This window comes from Lathamus discolor, chromosome Z (genome assembly GCF_037157495.1).
Source record: "Lathamus discolor isolate bLatDis1 chromosome Z, bLatDis1.hap1, whole genome shotgun sequence".
In the NCBI taxonomy this organism is placed as follows: domain Eukaryota; kingdom Metazoa; phylum Chordata; class Aves; order Psittaciformes; family Psittacidae; genus Lathamus; species Lathamus discolor.
In genome coordinates this window covers 23,017,976-23,035,342 of record NC_088909.1, presented here as the reverse complement: position 1 = coordinate 23,035,342, position 17,367 = coordinate 23,017,976, and the positions used below count along the sequence as shown (strand labels likewise).

The 17,367-nt window shown below is 44.9% G+C and overlaps 1 protein-coding gene across 3 annotated transcripts in view; it reads right to left on the bottom strand.

Moving 5' to 3' along the window:
* The window catches only part of KATNB1 (katanin regulatory subunit B1), an 18,900-nt gene continuing 1,533 nt past the window's right edge, over positions 1-17,367 (bottom strand). Inside the window, exons 2-19 of one of the 3 annotated variants that reach the window (XM_065661483.1) lie at positions 15,658-15,788; positions 13,288-13,405; positions 11,493-11,593; positions 10,926-10,967; positions 10,189-10,272; positions 8,733-8,848; positions 8,152-8,223; positions 7,730-7,880; positions 7,118-7,305; positions 6,890-7,020; positions 5,859-5,909; positions 5,608-5,684; positions 4,904-5,023; positions 3,793-3,942; positions 3,018-3,094; positions 2,544-2,618; positions 1,724-1,840; positions 1-1,114 (exon numbers count right to left, since the gene is read on the bottom strand). In XM_065661483.1, coding sequence (XP_065517555.1) covers positions 982-1,114; positions 1,724-1,840; positions 2,544-2,618; positions 3,018-3,094; positions 3,793-3,942; positions 4,904-5,023; positions 5,608-5,684; positions 5,859-5,909; positions 6,890-7,020; positions 7,118-7,305; positions 7,730-7,880; positions 8,152-8,223; positions 8,733-8,848; positions 10,189-10,272; positions 10,926-10,967; positions 11,493-11,593; positions 13,288-13,405; positions 15,658-15,788 — 1,934 coding nt within the window. In that variant the 3' untranslated portion in view covers positions 1-981. Of the gene's footprint in view, positions 1,115-1,518; positions 1,841-2,543; positions 2,619-3,017; positions 3,095-3,792; positions 3,943-4,903; positions 5,024-5,607; positions 5,685-5,858; positions 5,910-6,889; positions 7,024-7,117; positions 7,306-7,729; positions 7,881-8,151; positions 8,224-8,732; positions 8,849-10,188; positions 10,273-10,925; positions 10,968-11,492; positions 11,594-13,287; positions 13,406-15,657; positions 15,789-17,367 lie in introns of all 3 variants that reach the window. The other 2 variants (XM_065661482.1, XR_010608577.1) reach the window with 2 other exon arrangements.

The following is a 17,367-nucleotide window of genomic DNA, read 5'->3' as shown; positions in this document are numbered from 1 at the left end:
TTCTTACAAAAAAAGAGTTACAAATCTTTTAATAAACTCCATTATAAGTTACAGTTTCCTGGAGAACAAACTCCAGTGTATAACAAAATAGGAGACAGGCTGGGAGAAGCAAGGGAAGCACCAACAGGAACCTCTTTCTGCACTGGAAAGAAAGAGGGACAGAAAGGTTCTGACAGACATTTATTGAAGGAAAAATAGCAGTCCAGTGGATATAAAAAGACATTAGTCCACATGCCTCTGTTTCTCAGCCCTCCTAAATCCTTATCCCCAAATGTAAAAGTATGAGAAGTCCTGTTTAAGTCACATATTTTAACTCCTCCAGGTAGACCTCAGTTACCAGCAATTCTGATAGTATTAACGTTGTGCAGCCCAGGGTGCCAGCAGGGCTTTCTGAGAAGCCAAGAGGCAGCCTCCTCTTCATACAAGTCCTTGAAGCTACCCCAGGCATGGAGTCTTGGTGTCCTGGCTCATGTTTGATGAAGGAAGCCCAAACGGCCAGTCCCACAGGGCAGGTGAAGTCCTTCTGTAGAGAAAGGACACTCCAACCCCCATCAGGCTGTTCTGGGCAGCACAATGCACAGAGAGACTGGGGCCAGCCAGCCCCAACCCATAGAGCCAGTAAGCCAACAGCACACATGGGTGACGATGTGACAGTGATGCCATCAGCAAAAGGCCATCACACAGAGATGGAGTAGCCGACAGCTTGATGCTGAGATGAAAAGAGGAAATGAAGCTGCCTCCCTACAGGACTTTGTGGGGCCCTCCACCAGGCAAGTCCCCTCATGCAGCACAGATGTCTCTCCACTCAGGTCCTCCATCCAGCCTGTAAAGGCACCCAGGCTAGGCAGGCAACCAGCCAGTGAGATCCCACTTCCCTAATGTGCTGTGCGGGGCAAAGATGGACACATGGAGAGAGGTGAAATCCAGCCAGACCAAGGGGAGCTTGGCCACCTTCATTTGCACATGGGAAGGTGGTGGCTGTCACTCCAGGACAGCCATGAGGAGGTGCAGTTCCCGAAAGGTACTACCATGGCGGCCGCTGAGCCCAGACTTGTTCTTAATGATGCTGCTGATGTTTTTCAGCTGCCTGTAGCACAGCTTGCATTTATGGAGCCTGCAAAAGCCAGAGAGCAGACACAGCATGAATCCTCAGCTGCTGAAGAGAAGGTGCTTGTTCCTGCAGTGCAAAAGATGCAATATAAGCAGGCGAGAAAACACAAGCCCTGCAAATGGCCTGGAAGAGGCTAAAATGTGGGCACGGCTCTGCAGAAACACTATGTATTCAGCCCACATCCTGATGACACAGGAGAATGGCATCCACATAAGGACTCTTTTACTACTCCTTTCCCCTTTGGCAGTAAAGTCCAGGGAGGAAGGAGGTGTTGTTTTCAGAGGGCGAATTCTCAGAGCAGGGCTATCCTGTGAATGAACTGGAAATCCAGTGTCCAGCTGACAACTCATGTGTCTTACAAGGTAGAGAGTGAAGCCACAGGGTGGTTTTACTCCTGACATACTCACGATTTGCTCAGGTATGACTCAATACGCAGTGACAGACAGAAAAGCAGTCCTTGGTCTTTTCTCACAGCAGGAGCTTTTGGTGTTGACAGACAAAAGGGCAGGCATGCCCAGTCTAGTATCAAAGCCTCAATGACAAGGAGCAAAGCTCACCTAAGAGAAAGGCTGGGTCAAAAAAGGGAGCAAGTGGAGGAGGTAAGTGCCTCACCTTTCCTCCCTGGTGATGTCCACTCCAACAGAAGGTGGTGCACCGAGGATGTCTGTGATCAGTGGCAGGAATCTCTGGAGAATGAGTTTCAGGGAGGTGCAGCCAGTCTGCACGTAACTAGAAAAAAAAAAAAGAATCGGGTCCCACTTGAGTTTCATTCCTGTCCTCCCAGCACACAGCTGTCACTCACATCCAGTCACTGGGGACAATCCACTCAATCAAACCCCCACTCACCACCTGTAACCTGGTAAGGAGAGCACCGGCCAAATACCCATACATTTTGGTCTGAGTCAAGACTGACAAAGTGAGTCCTTTTAAAAGGTCCTGGCATATTCTCCGCTAAGCAAAACCTTTCTGCTCAAGAGCAGAGGTGTCCTGCTGAGGGGACCTGGAATGGCAGACACTCCATCTTAAGAGAGGCTGCAAATTTTTTGCCATCTAACAAAGTTCAAAGCAATTCAAGTGACCCCCATGCAGGATTTCACTCCTCTTCCTCCACATCAACAATCTCATTCCTATCTGTGTGCAGAGCCCACCTGCTCTACATGGATGTGACCCCTCCTGGCTGCCAGAGCGGCCTTCAATACAACACACCTACTCCAAATCTCAATATCCTGCTCTTCCTGCCCATGCAGACTTTCCATAACTCTTCCCCCACATACTTAGCAACTCCATTGCCCTTTTCCAGTTGTTGTATTGGCATTATACTGTATCTGCTGTGATTTTTCAGGATGTTCTTTCAGCTACAAAACATGCAGAGGAGCAATTCTAGGAGTATCTCCACCTTCTCCCCCAACACATCATGTTTTTGGGGCCTCACCTTTCATATTTACTTTGGAGTAGTTTTTCTACCTGTGGCAGGACTATAGCACACAAATCCAGCTTCCAGAGAGACCTGAAAAGAAAAGAAAACAAGCTGAGACAGGATTCTGAGGCTTTACAAAACTGAGTTGACACAAATAATGCTTTCCGGCAAAAAAAGCCCAGGCAGCAACATTCAAGTTTACTGAGCAAGTTCACTGACTCCCCCTTGTGATGGGAAATGGAAGGTTTCGACTTATTTTGATCCAACAGCCACTTTATGAAGCTCTAAGTGAGGCACCATTTGCTCACCGCAAGGGCCCCATGCATCTCCAGCTGTCTCTGGTGCTGCAGACCTGAAGATCTGACTACAAGCACATGCACTTCATGCTGTCATTGCCCACTGGATACAAGGCAGGTACAAAGCAGCGCTCCTGACACCAAGCCAGGTGCCTCTTGGGTATCCCAGGGGCTGCCCCTACCCAGGACTCACGGTTTTTGGTTGACAATATTCAAGAGGTCCACGACAACAGACAGATCATTGATTGCCACTGCAGAGTCCACAGAGTTCTGGGAGAGAAGGGGAAGAAGTCACCAAGTACAAAGCTCAAACTGGCTAGGCTAGTGCAATTAGTATCAAGTATAGCTTTTCAAAAACAAGGTAGAGGAAATGTGTTCACTAGCAGAGAAGACAACTCTCTTGTGAGAAAGTTTCTTCCATGTTTCTTTGTGACCATTCAAGTGCAGGTGGGACACAGCAGCACTATGCCTGGGGACAAAAGCTGTAAGACCCTGCATTTTGTGCAAGAGGCAGAACTGTTTCCCCACAAGCCAGAAGAGCTGTTCAGCTGGTCCCATCACATGGAAACACAGACTGGTTTGGGTTGGAAAAGCCTTTAAAGCTCATCCAGTTCCAACCCCTTGCCACTGGAAGGGACACCTTCCACTAGACCAGGTTGCTCCATGTCCTGTGCAACCTGGCCTTGAGCACTGCCAGGGATGGGGCAGCCACAGCTTCTCTGGGCAACCTGTGCCAGGGCCTCAGCACCCTCACACGGAAGAACTTCTTCCCAAGAAGAAATCTTGGGAACTCTGTCAAGTTAAAGCCATTCCCACTTGTCCTGTCCTTACAGACCCCTGTCCAAAGCCCCTCTCCCATTTTCTCGTAGCCCCTTTAGGCACTGGAAGCTGCACTAAGGTCTCCCCGGAATCTTCTCTTCTCCAGGATGAGCAAGCCTCACAGGCCTTAGGAATCTCCACATCCTTGCCTTGATATCACTGGAGCTCCACACAGCCTGCACAGCGTCCAGATTCTTGTGGCGACTGGTGAGAACCACACACATGGTCTCGTGGCCTTTCCTGATCTGGGAAATGGCTTCCTCATCCACAAGCTCTGTCTGGCTTTGGTTTTTCACCGCCTGAAAGTACACACCAATGGAGCAGCAATAATAGAGAAAGGTGGCACAGAAAGGTAGGAGCTTTCCCTGGCATAGGTGAGAGTTGGTTTTGGTGTACAGAGTCCCAGCAAGTACTGACTTCCTTCAAGATTGTTTTAAAGCCATTTTGAAACTGAAATGCTCAATTTGTTCCAAGTTACTTCTCCTCTGCCTTTTCTACTACATCAGACACAAATATGTTTTAAGCTTTGAAGAAACTCTCAAAACTTAAAAAGAAGTGAATTAAAAGGAGGTTTCCAAAACCAACATATTTTAATGAAGAAATATTTTCACACACGCCTGATTTTTCATGTGAAACATTCAGCTGAATGTATTACAATTATAAATCTCACACCATTTATTAGCCTCTCAGTTTGATTCCTGCTAAGTCCTGCTGGAACCACCACTTCCTTTGCTCACATTTCGAGTTTGAATTCATGAGGATCCTCTAGTCCTTCTCCATTTTCAGGACAGGAAATATCCTCCCCAAGAGAGGCCAAGAGGCCTCCAAGAGGCAAAAATTGCTATGAAATAATTATGTATGTGTAAGGGCAGACACCAATATTCTAAATTAATCACTGTCTAGCATGTGGAATTGTTCAGTGTCTAAGCCCTATCCCTAGCTCTCTGCTTTGATAACACATTCTTTGAGTGCGGATCAATGCTTCTGTGTTCGTATCAGCCTGCTGTCAATCGCAATGGGGGCTGTGTCCAGCAATCTGGAGGTGCTGATTCCACAGGAACTGCATGTTAGAAGAGCTGGGAGGCTGGAAAGGCACCAAGTGGACAGAGGATGAGCAGGAAGTAACATGGTCTCATTCAGTACTGAGGACTGCAGGCTGCAGAAAGCACCCAGTATACTTGCACGTCAGAGAACCCCCTTTCTGATGCCACCCAAAACAGACACCAGCCAGAAACTTTTCTTTTGTCCAGAGATACTTACTGGTAAAAAGTCAGACGCTTTCAGGCCAATGGGCTCATTTCTGGCTGCAGGAATCACCAACGGCTCTGCTCTGGTCAAAGCAGCTGAAGAGGCAATTGGTGGCCTCTGGACTGGATTAGGCTGCAGAAGAAATTAGGATAAAAGCTCTAGCAGCAGCAGTCTGGCCCTAGCCTGATGCCTTTTTTTTCCTGACCTGCATTCCTCTCACAGCAGGGTCCTAAGGCAGAAGCAGTCTCCAATTTACTAGGACAGTTTAAAGAGGCAACAAAATATCTCAGGTACATACTAAGATGTAATTAAGATTTGCAAAGAACAGAGAGATGTCCCAGCAGAAGTGCTAAGTGCTGCCACTGGTATCTAAAATCAGGGTAAGAGGCTGTAGCCAGCCTGAAGGCTGAGAGAGAAGCCAGGATAATGTATCCTGCACTTGGTCATCTTCAGATTGCCCCCCTTTTGAGATACAAGCAGAAACACCACTGCAAGTGCAAGAAGTGAACAGAAGCTATAGAGTCATTGCCTTTTGGAGGCTTGGCCTTCGATCCTACTGATCAGGCAAGACTTAGGGCAGGACAAAGCCTGAAGCTGCACTTTTACTGCTCTTCAGTAGAGGAATCGGCTTCCTTAGAAACTGTGAAGTCTCTAGCACTCACGTATCTTTCACAGTGGGAGTATGAACAGCTGTTAACAGATCAAACAGTACATACAAGTTCTTGCTTTGGCAACAATGTCTGGACATCCAGAGCTCGGGTGGGCTTCATTGCTTCCTTTGCAGCTATGGGCTCTACAAAGAGGGAAAGAAGTGAGAAAGCAGAAACTGATTGTTCCTTTCAAGAGAAGTTCATAGCAAAGTTTCTGTACAGCTGGATTACACGTTGTCTTTCCTGCAGATGTGGAGCTCTCCCACCTTTAAGGGTCATTAACCCCATTCTCCCTAAGGGGCTGTTTTCATACTCACCATCCTCAGGGGGGGCTGGAAAGGGCTCACTGTTCCGAGGAGGAGTGCGACCTAGAGAGACAGGGAACAGAATAAACAAACAAAGAAGTATCCAAGGCTACAGATCAGCGATAAGTCAACCTTGGAGCTGGGAGGCCTCCAAAACTCCACACATTTGGGTAATCAGCAATATGACAAGCAGAGTTATCTCCTTCAGATCGTGATGCTATTGTTGAGTTTAGCCAAAGGCTTTCAGCCTTCATGGATGGGAGATAAAAAACCGATCCATGTAGTTCATTGCTGCTGAAGAGATGTGAAGCACAAGAAAAGGCACTGTCATAATAAATTGCATGAGAGAAAAAAAAAATATTAAAAAAATCACCACCTGCTAAATTGATTTACATAAGTAAATCCAAATAATGATTATTAATTCCTTAAAAGGAGTACCTAATTTTTCACATTCACATAAAAATGGCACAGGCCTTGCACTATGCTTCCTAAACAGCTACTTCTGCTTTAACAAAAGATTTTGTCTTTCCTTCTTTAACGGAGGCTGCTGATTTTATAGATAGCACAATTCTAAGCTAATAAAGATCCTGTAACACAGTAGTCCTCCCTAATCAAAACAAGAAGGCAGCATGCTTTGCTGTTGTGGCTGCCCCATCCCCAGCAGTGTTCAAGACCAGGCTAGACAGGGCTTGGAGCAACCTGGTCTAGTAGAAGGTGTTCCTGCCTGTGGCAGGGGTTGGAACTGGATGAGCTTTAAGGTCCCTTCCAATCCAAATCAGGCTGTGAATCTATGCTTACAGTGGAGCTCTGGATTCTGAGACAGGCTTTGACCAGACATCACTGTACCCAGTAAAGGTGCTGCCTCCTAGAGCTCACCAACATCATCTGTGGTTTAGCATCCAAAAAAAACATTTCCTAAATTCTCCCAGTCACAGACAAAGCCTCTATGATAGTAAGCCAAAGCTCACTTCTACTGAACCAGTTTAGCACCTACAGTGCTAGTACAAACACTACTCAATAGCACAATAAACCTTGGTACTAACATATAGCATTCTTGGGCTGGAAGATCTCATTGTAATCCTCTGGGTTCTGGATCTCAGCCTTTGATTCCTTCTCATCCCGATCGTCTTCACTGCTGGGACTGCGCCTCTCACTCTCTGAGTTATGCTTCACTCTACTGTGGAAAAAGAGATGCTGTCAAAGAGAAAGCACTAAGCTTTTCTTACGTTTCCTTAAAATCTTGAAATACAACAAGCTAGCAGATTCCCTACCTTTGTGGCTTGCTGCAGCTAGTTGAGGGTCTGTCATAGATGCGGCGAAAGGAGGACCCCGTGGGGGTAGGTGGCACAAGAGGCTCATCATCCCTGATTAGCCCATGAGGAATAGAATCTGACTTCGTGACTCTGCTGAGATCCACAACAAAGGAAGAGACTGTGCTTTGTGCAAAGGAAACACCTATCTGCAGAGACAAAAGACCAAGGTAACTCACCAGGGAACATAGCGCACACCCTGAGCCTTTTTCAGAGCAGGCATAACACAGTGACCCTGCACAACTGTTTGAGAATTTCCCACTTAGCTGCTTTGGCTTTTTCAATTTGAAGCTGCCAGGTTTTTACAAAAGGCTGTAGTAAGACTTTTGACAAGCATAGTTTCTAAATACTGGTCAAACCAAGCCCCAGTTCTTTCATCCAGAAGCCAGAGAGACAAAGTGGAGCACGACACTGCTCAACACAAAAGCACATAATCTTTGTCTAAGTGCTAGGCATGTGGCAAGCCCTGGCTGCTTACAGTCTGATAGAACCTTTAAGGCTTGAAAGGAAGGCAGGAGGAGTTTATCTCATCTTTTGCAGCTGCCTGCCCCCTCCTCAGGAGCAGTGGCTTACCAGCTGGTTGTTGCGAACAGATAAATCAGCTACTTTTCCCCAGTTCACCAAGACCACATCAAAACAGCGCTCTGGCTCCCAGCCGTACACACGCAGTGAATCCTGGAAGCCACTATACAAGCAGCAGCCATCTGGGTTGAAAAGCACACACCTGGGAGGAAGGCAGGTGGAAAATTAGGCACACGCAATCTTCCAACCTTCTCACAGTGACCCTAGGGCTGTACCCCTGTCTTCATTAAGCACCTCCAGCTATGTGTCTAACAATAAGCCTACCAGTCTGGTATTCAGATGTGCAACCTGGCGGGCCTGGGCAACATCTCCAGCAGCCCAAACTTCTCCCCCGTAAAGTCTCTTTCAGGAAATCCTCCCCTTACCCACACTTCAGTCTCTGCCTTGGACATTGCAGTAGGAATTTAATATACCTGACGGGAGTAGCCTCCTCTTCAATACAGCTCACTACTTGAAACTTCTCTAAGTCCCAGAACCGAACAGTCCTGTACACAGAACAGAATAAAAATAATCACTCATCCCTCTAGAGATCTGCAGTAGGATCCAGAATTGAAATAATGCACAAACTGCTTTTGCCATCATGCACGTATAATGACCCTGCCCAGGCCAGTCCAGCTAAGATCCATAATAGAGCCACAGATGCTTAGAGGCTCTAGACATGAATAGGTATTTATTGCTGCCAGAACTAAGAGGACAGCCTGCTAACCAAGCAGGACTGCTGGCTGTTCAGGATGTCAGCTGGCCTAGTGAGAGGCTGGAGGCTACAGCATTGTTTTCTGGTGTGGTAGAGAGGGACACCAATTTTGCATGAGAAGACAAGACCTTCATGTGCTTCACATCACAGATGTGATGTGCTGCTGGCTAGATGTCAGGCTCTTGCAGTGGCATGTTTAAGTTCTGTGACATTCCTATTTTCCACATTGCTAAAAGACAGGCATCAGGAAAGGGAACAGACATACACTATTCCCTTCTTTCTCCCTCCCCCTTTACATACCTGTCAGAGCTACGAGACGCCAAAAGGTATTCATTGGGATGGAATTCAACAACATTTACTGGGCCAGTATGTTCTGTAAATTCAAACACTAGCTTCCCAGCCACCAGATCCCACAGCTGGAAGAAAGAAAGAACAGAGACTCTTGAAAGGACTTCATGTTAGAGAATTCCAATACGCTTCAGGTTTCCTTGTACTCACAACCTTCTAATGCTTCTTCCCCTTCAGGAATAGACTCAGTGATCAGGGAAGGAGTACAATCCCAGTCATTTGAATGTGCTTTTTGTCTGGGTTTTTTGTGGCTTTTTTTTTCCCCTTGGCATATTCTTCTAATTTTTTCATTTCATTTGTCCTCTAGAAGTTTCTGGTTTATATTTAGAGATTGGCATAAAATACAGCAGATTCACCTGTCCCCACAGATTATATCTCAAAAGCAGACAGAAAGCCCAAAGTTCTGAATCCCTTAGCATTAGCCACCATTGAAAAATCCAGAGTGAAACGACTGATCAGGTTATTTCACGTGAAGCTGAAAACAAAAAACAGTCCTTTGCCCACAGTCCTCCATACTACACCTGAAACAACTGAAGTCACTGTTTCACTTGATACTTTTCTGAATTCTTTCTCTGCTCAGTCCCAACAGCAATTTTCAGACAGATAATCATGTGCAATGTATATGATATGGAAATAAGCTGAGAAAATTTGGGCTGTTCAGCCAAGCGAGGCTGCAGGGAGACCTCAGCGCAGCCTTCCAGTATCTGAAGGGGGTTACAAAGATGCAGGAGAGGGGACTCTTCATCAGGGACTGTAGTGATAGCATAAGGGGTGATTGGTTTAAACTGAAAAAGGGTGAGATTTAGGTTGGATATAAGAAGTTCTTCCCTGTGAGGGTGGTGAGGCCCTGGCACAGGCTGCCCAGAGAAGCTGTGGCTGCCCCATCCCTGACAGTGTTCAAAGCCAGGTTGGACAGGGCTTGTAGCAATCTGGTCTATTGGAAGGTGTCCCTGCCCGTGGCTGGGGGTTGGAACTGGATGAAACTCAAGGGCTCTTCCAACCCAAACCTACCTATGATAATACACTCCTAGTGAATTCATTGAGCAGAGCAGAAACTGGTATGGTGAAGTAATGTGCTGTGGGCAACTCATTCTGTAACAACTATTGAGACAACCGAGGCCAATATTCATGTCTCACAACTTGCACCATCACCAAAACTTGAATTTTCATGTGCATAGTGCCAAGATGTCTGCTGGATAAGTGCACTGCAACACACAGCTCTCTTCTGGATGTTGTGGGCCACTGGACATGATCCTCTTAAACAGACTGGTTCTTGCAAAGTCACAGGGCTCAGTCAGCTGCTTAATTAACTAAAAGTGTTTATGAGTGAGTGCTGGTAATGCCTGGTAAAAGATGATCCCAGCATTCCTATGCACCACAAGCACATGCAGGTGTCACAGTAAATCACCTTCACAGTGTGATCATCAGCAGCAGAGGCTAACCACTTCCCATCAGGACTAAAGCGGAGACATCGAACTGCTTCTGTGTGGCCCTGAAATGAGAACAACAAATAGTATTTTAATCTTTTTTTTTTTTTTTACCCTTTCTTTTGAAGGAATTCTGGCTTTTAATTCTATGCAATACAATAAAATCAACTGACTGTTTCACAGAGTCCACAGCTGGCAGAACACTGAACACTCACCCATACTAAATGAGTGTGGACACTTCTGGCAACACTTTGAGCATGGTAAATACAGATCTGACTTATTCAGAAACAATTTAAAATTACACAGATTTATGGGTAGTCACACAGAAATGTTGTTCTACTAAACTGTTTTCTAAATTAAAAAATATACAGCAAGTCCTTTGGGTTGAAAAACGCCCCAAGAATAGAACCATCCTGGTGCAGGGGGACTTGCATGGTAATACCAGTCACAGTATAAGTAACACTCATGGATGCTCTCCACCCCACACTAAAGCAAACAAAATAGAGTACTTTAACTCCTATGATGTCCATTTCATGTTCCCATGCAGCTCACAATGGCCTGCAGAGGTTTGCCAGGCCACTTCACAAATTGTGCAGATCTTATTTTCATACTGGAAAACTAGGGAATTAATTGCACATAATCACTTTAAAGTTTGTTCACAAATTCTCAGTAGAAATCTTTCCCCACTCTTTGCCTGAAAACTAATGAAGCATTTTACCTTGTACCTGAAGACACAGTTTTTTTTCCTCATATCCCAAAGCTACATGGAAGAAAAGCAAACAAAAGATATATTTAGACCAGTATGCAGGTAGCCCAGGAGTCCGGTAACAAGAGCTCTCCCAGTAACCAAGCTGATATGACACTACAGAATGAAAACACTGAAGGGGTTGTTGAACCCCTGTTTCCTTTAGGGGTATTTCCTAACTCAATTCCCCAAGTGAGAATCACTTCTATAAGGTATTTCTTACTACAGAAGCTTGGTTCCTACAGTCTAGGATGAGCATGATGAAGCAGATGCAATCCACAGCAATCAGGACATCTGTGCTTGGTGACACCAGCACTTGGCTGGCACCATGAGCCACATTCCACAGCACAGGAGTCCCACTGTCTTTGCAAACACATACGCATAGATTTCACAAGCACTCACAGATCCGCCTGCCCACACACATGGAAATGATGATGTGCAGCACCTACCAACAGCTTGGCACAAAGCACATTCTGGCACTTTTCAAAATAGACATACTGCAAGTAAAGAGGGCAACCTCTAGGAGAATATGTGTTTTACCTTAATGTCTGTGTCCAAAGAGCCAGATGCCACAATGCTTCCATAAGGATGGAAATCAAGGCTGCAGATACTTGCTTTGTGACCAAGTAAGGATCGAAGAACTGGGAAAAGAAGCAGCAGAGCAAGAAGGAATAGGGAGCAAATATTTAGGTATCATTTCCCCCAGACACCATGCAGAAGTTTAGCCATACATTAAGCACAAGCTAATGCAACATACATTAGACAAGTTGCATATTGTATACATTATTTTATGGAAATGTTTCCGACCTTGCCCTTGCAATGCAAAGAAACAGCAATAGAGGGTCCATGTCCAATGATCCTAATGAAAGTCCTGTGTGTGGAAAGTATGAATAAAACTCCGGAGGCCTCCATGATGAAAATAAAACTGAAAAGCCACTTCTGAGGCAGCTTATCTTCCCACCTGTTACACTGAGAGCAAAACAAGGTAAGGGAGGGGACAAAAGTTTTAGTTAGGAAGTGAAAGGGACATTTGGTTGCCTGCATTGTTTGGAAAGACCCTTTCCAGGACTCTGCACTCCCATCCAGGCACAAGCCTGACTTCCATCTCTTAGGTTCCAATATTCTCCCTGGACTTCTTCAATTGCTCCTTGCAAAAAGCATTCCAAAGACTGGGAAAGAACAGCTGAGAAGCAAGAGAGAGAGGAATGATCGCAGGGTTTCAGCAAGTTATCAACCCAGTAAACATCCCTTCTAATTCTGGAAACCAGAAAGGACCAGTAGAACTGGAACACCATATCTCTGAAAGCAGAGACTCACCTTTGAGGAAGAAAAATTGCACAGATAATAACAAGGACAACCTCTCTCCATCACCTGTCATCTGGAACAGTCTGATGACTCCCCCAGCAGAAATGAACTGAGCCAGAGTGGTCATTTGCACAGACACTGGCTCATAGGTGTCCTAATAAATTCAGCCGGCTCAGCTACTCTGCACTCGCAGAGCCAAACTAGTTTATTACTGAACAACTGACTTTAACTGTCCGAATTGCATGAGCAGTTTTTATTATTTATGCCACCTGCTATCTGCCTTCTTAGCTCAGCCAGTGAAAGTCTATCTTCATTACATACTCTTTCTATGAACAAATAGCAACCTATAAGAAACAGTCATTTTACGGATTTCTCCTAGAATGCACTCAAGAGATGCATGATTCCTTTGCAAACTTGTTCTAGGATTTGAGAAAAATGCAATAAATAAAGCATGAGTCAACAGTTGGCCTTTAAAGGATCAGAGCTCGATGAGCTCATGGCTTTTATGACTTATTAAAAACGACGTCTTTCATGCAAGAACTGGAGAAGAATCAGCTGAGGAAAAAAAGGAAAAGTTAGAACCTAAGAATGAGAACAAGGGGTCAGTAAGTGAGGGATTCCTGTACTTGTCAGAATCTAATATACTTAAAACTTCCAATTTGTCAACCTTAAATGGATCCAAAAATCAATTTTAAGCTCAGAGTCTAAATACAAATTCTATATGCTAGTTACTCTACACATGCATGGAAACTCATCTGGGATATAAATCTCAACACACTTGAGTCAGTGCTAGAAACTAGTTCCTTGGATCAGTCTCCACAATACATGTACAAATTTCTGCTTGAGTGTGCATGCACAGCTCTACAGCCTCAGCAGGAAGTGCACAAAAGCTCTCTAAGGATGGAAATTAAGATGAAAGCAATGCCAGGCTCCTGCTCCTTCATAAGCTAGGAACCTTTTGGATTACCATATGTATTAAGCATAAGGATGTTATAAAAAGCATGCATTAACAGAACTCATGGAAACATACTTTTGGCAGCTTCCAGGTCCCAAACTCGAATGGACCCTGACTGGGACCCTGCAACAATGAGATTCTCATTCGTATTGACCTGTAGGCTCTCAATGGGCGACGTATGGCCTGTCAAGCTCTGCAAAGAAAATCACAAGTCACCAACAACAGCTACTGACACAGCCCTGTCCATAATGGCATTGTTCATGTCTTTATCCATGAGTTACAACCACCTGCCTGCACCACTCCTCCTTTTCTCACATCTGCTACCACTATTATAAAACACCCTAAAGACCAACTTTAAACTGCCAGAGGAGAGATTGAGATGACACCTTAGGAAGAAGACTCTGGCACAGGCTGCCCAGAGCAGCTGTGGCTGCCCCATCCCTGGCACTGTTCAAGGCCAGGTTGGACAGGGCTTCGAGCAACCTGGTCTACTGGAAGGTGTCCCTGCCACGGCAGGGGGTTGGAACTGCATGAGTTTTAAGGTCCCTTCCAACACAAATCAGTCTGTGATTCTATAATTCTCTAAGACCATCACTGCATATAGCACCATGCATGTATCTTCCATATCATCTCACTTTCTGGTGTACACTGACTACTTTTGAAAAGATTCATCAACAGAGGCACAGGTATTTAAACATTAGGTGTGCATGCCCACACAACATTGACACACACTTACATTATAACAATTATGCTGGGCAAAAACAACAGCAATGTGTTTGCTCTAACTGCGTCACAAAGTGTCATGAGCCAGTTACAAAATCAAAGCAAGAGCACAAGCAGGGCTACTTCAAAACCTTCCCATAAGCAAGGAGCTCCAGTGTTGCTGCCAGCAGGGGTGTCACGTTGATAATGTGGTGCTATTACTGAAGTATAACTTGACATCTAAACAGCTTCCAAATTAGGTATTTTGAAAAGGCCAGTATTTAATTAGAACACAAGAATATTTAAAATGAGCTTTAGAAAACCAATACAACTACTCTAACTTTTAACTTGTCAATTAAGCAATATTCTATGCCTTATTCCATCCTCTAACAGATATTTTTAAACAGCTAAGCCAGCTAGCTCTCACACACATCAAGACAGAACATACTGGGAACACCAGCTGGAAACTGCCTGTTCTGATGGGGCTTTTCTAGGATTTTGTGTGCAAATGAGATCCTCTACATACTCTACTGCTGCAACTGTCACTGCTTAGTAAGACAGCTCAAACTGGAATCAAACTGCAGTGCTACTTGAAAAGCTCCCCTTCATCCTCTTCCCCAATATGTAAACATATGGAATCCTAATATAAAGACTAAAAATGAAATTCAGAGGACAAAATATAAAGCACAACCCCCAAAAATCAAGATTCTTTTGATATACAAGAATGGCACAAACACTCAGCAGCTCCAGCCACCCCCTGCTCTCAGAAACACCAGCTTCCAACATCTGTGACTCCCAAGAAGCGCAGGAGAGGTACAGCTCTCTGCTCCCACAGAATGCGTAGAGACATTCAGTCCTTCAACCTTCTCGTGGAAGGCAATACTCTAGTTTCAAGCTACTGCCATGCCACCACCGAGGGCTGGGAAGACACAGCTTGACTACAGCTTTGCAAGCAGCACAGCACTGCCAAAGGTGAGCAGCTCCTTTTGCACTCATTTCAATCTCTTTATACAGTAAATGAATGGGAAAATAGACACATTCTCCTTTTAGCCTCTTTGATCCTGCTTCCGCAGTTGCTTCATCACAAGATTTACGCTGGTTAGAGAAATACCATCCATAACGCAACATCATTGTGGTGTTAATTACATAAGTGACAAGGGACACTGGCTAAAAACAACACCCACTCAAAGCAAATGCCATGCAGGATAGACACCTGTTAAACTGATTTCTGGTTGCTTTAGTGATGACAACTGGGGTAATCCTGCTCTTTCTAACACGCTGTACCCAGCACTACTCTTCCCCAGCCTACAGACAACTCTGCGCTGACAACTAGTGACTACAGACAGGTGGGAACACATATTGCTGGGGATGTTTCCTGCTGTGAGGGCAAACTCCAGGGTATAAAACTGGGCCCTGTAGCTGGCACTTTCAAACTAGCCGATCTCATACAAAACTCTGCATTTAATTATATGTAGCCTGTAACAAAAAGCACAGTATTCATTATCTGGGCAAGCACTGGCCCAGCTGAAGCAGCCACACATCCCAGACCTTCTCTGGAGCACTGGGCTCATCAGTTACTGAATTCTGTCCCTATCTTTAGCTAGAATTCAGTCTTTGTATTGTAAACTCTGTTCACAAGTCCCACAAGCTACAACCCAACAATCTTCCCCCTCATTCCCCACCTTCTGTACCTCAAAATTAATATTCCCATCCCCCACAAGTTGAAGACAGGCCTGTTCTTACCATGATGCAGTTGGGCTTGTTGACTGACCATATGTTGACCCGACAGTCATCTCCTCCAGTTGCCAGCAGACGGCCTGAGGTTTTGCCCAGGACTAGTGAGGATACATTGCTGCTGTGAGCTGTGATCTCATCTGGACAAAAAGCAAACAGTTACTGCAATTTTCATCCCATCCCTCAAAAAAAAAATATTCTTCTTTCAGAAAAATTTTCCAGTTTCCACTGGACAAGCTGCAGCAGTTCACTGTTCAGATAAGAAGTCACCCTATTATCATGCTTGAAACAGCCCTCCCTGGCTCTGTCTGTTGCAGGTAAGACATCTGCTGACCAAGCTTCACAACTCCAGTGCTCACGTGGCTTACAAAAAGCATCTTCTCTCACTAGCAGCAGCTCGGTAGCCTTTGAAGATCTGCTCAACTGTGGCAAGCTGCTCAAAGAAGCCGCTTTACCTTCAGTATCCCAAGCGGGTCTAGGTAAGCAGAGGTGTTTGAGAAGCTGCAAGAATACGCAGCAGCCAGAGTCATCTCGTGAACAGCCTTCTAATCCTGTTCTAGAAAGCAGCAGCAGACTGTCCAACCTGAGAGGAACTGGCAGATTAGCAGCAGTGTAGTTTGTTACCTTACACAGAAAAAGCCAGACTCAGCAGTGGGGGTAGGTGGAGCTCCCTTCTCCCAGCTTTGGCAGAGGCTTTGCTACTGTCCCACTGCATATCACAGGTGAAACTTAGCAATGCAGCATGTGAAACTGTGACAAAGAAAGGATGAACACATATCCCAAGGGGCACGAAAGAACAAATGGGACTGATACTAAAAGATGGCTCAAAAACTGGGGGCTGAGGGGAAGCTCTGGCACTGAGAGGGCTTCACAATGACACAGCTCTAAGGAGGCCTCATTCCAAACAAGTTAGGAGCAAAGGAGAAGATAAACTAGCATCTTTGCTTAGACATCCAATTTTCACAGTGGTTTTTTAAACCCACTCAAATTTCTGGAGGAGCTTTTGCAGATGTATTTACCAATTTCTGCCTCTTACAGTTCTCTGAAAGTTCACAGGATTTGCATGCCTAATAGTTACAAAACTTGTTTGTGAAAAGACAATCAATTCAGCTTTTGCTCTGTTTTTGCTGGGAGGAGCAATTTGATTATTCTACATGCAATACTAATCCAAAAGGATATTAGATGGCTGCAATAATAATTACAGGTACTTTGATCTCAAGCTCTCAGAGTGCTTTTTTGAAAGCAAAACTGCACAATTTTCACTTCAGCTGGAGAAACACCTTTCAAATGACAAAGGTAACTGGATCATAAATTACACGAGAAACACCTTTCAAATGACAAAGGTAACTGGATCATAAATTACATGAGAAGGGCAAAATATGCTTGTATTGTGTTGAAAGACCTATCTTCCATATGACAATGCTAAAGCATGGTTGTATACAAAGACTTGAAGGAACAAACAGTACAATTAGTATTAACAGAGCAACCTACTAGTTAAAACTGAAAGGACAGATGCTCAGTGTTGTTGCCGAGAGCACTGCGTCAGCACCTCTGCTGCTTCCCTCCTCTTGATCTCATTTTTAATAACACATTTTACATGTAAGAGTCATTGCCGAAGCATTCAACCCTCTGTTCATAAAAGCCATTTGTTATAGCCTGATGATGCCAGCTGTGGCCAGATAGCTTCATCCAACCCCCAGCAAAATGCCCATTTCCTTA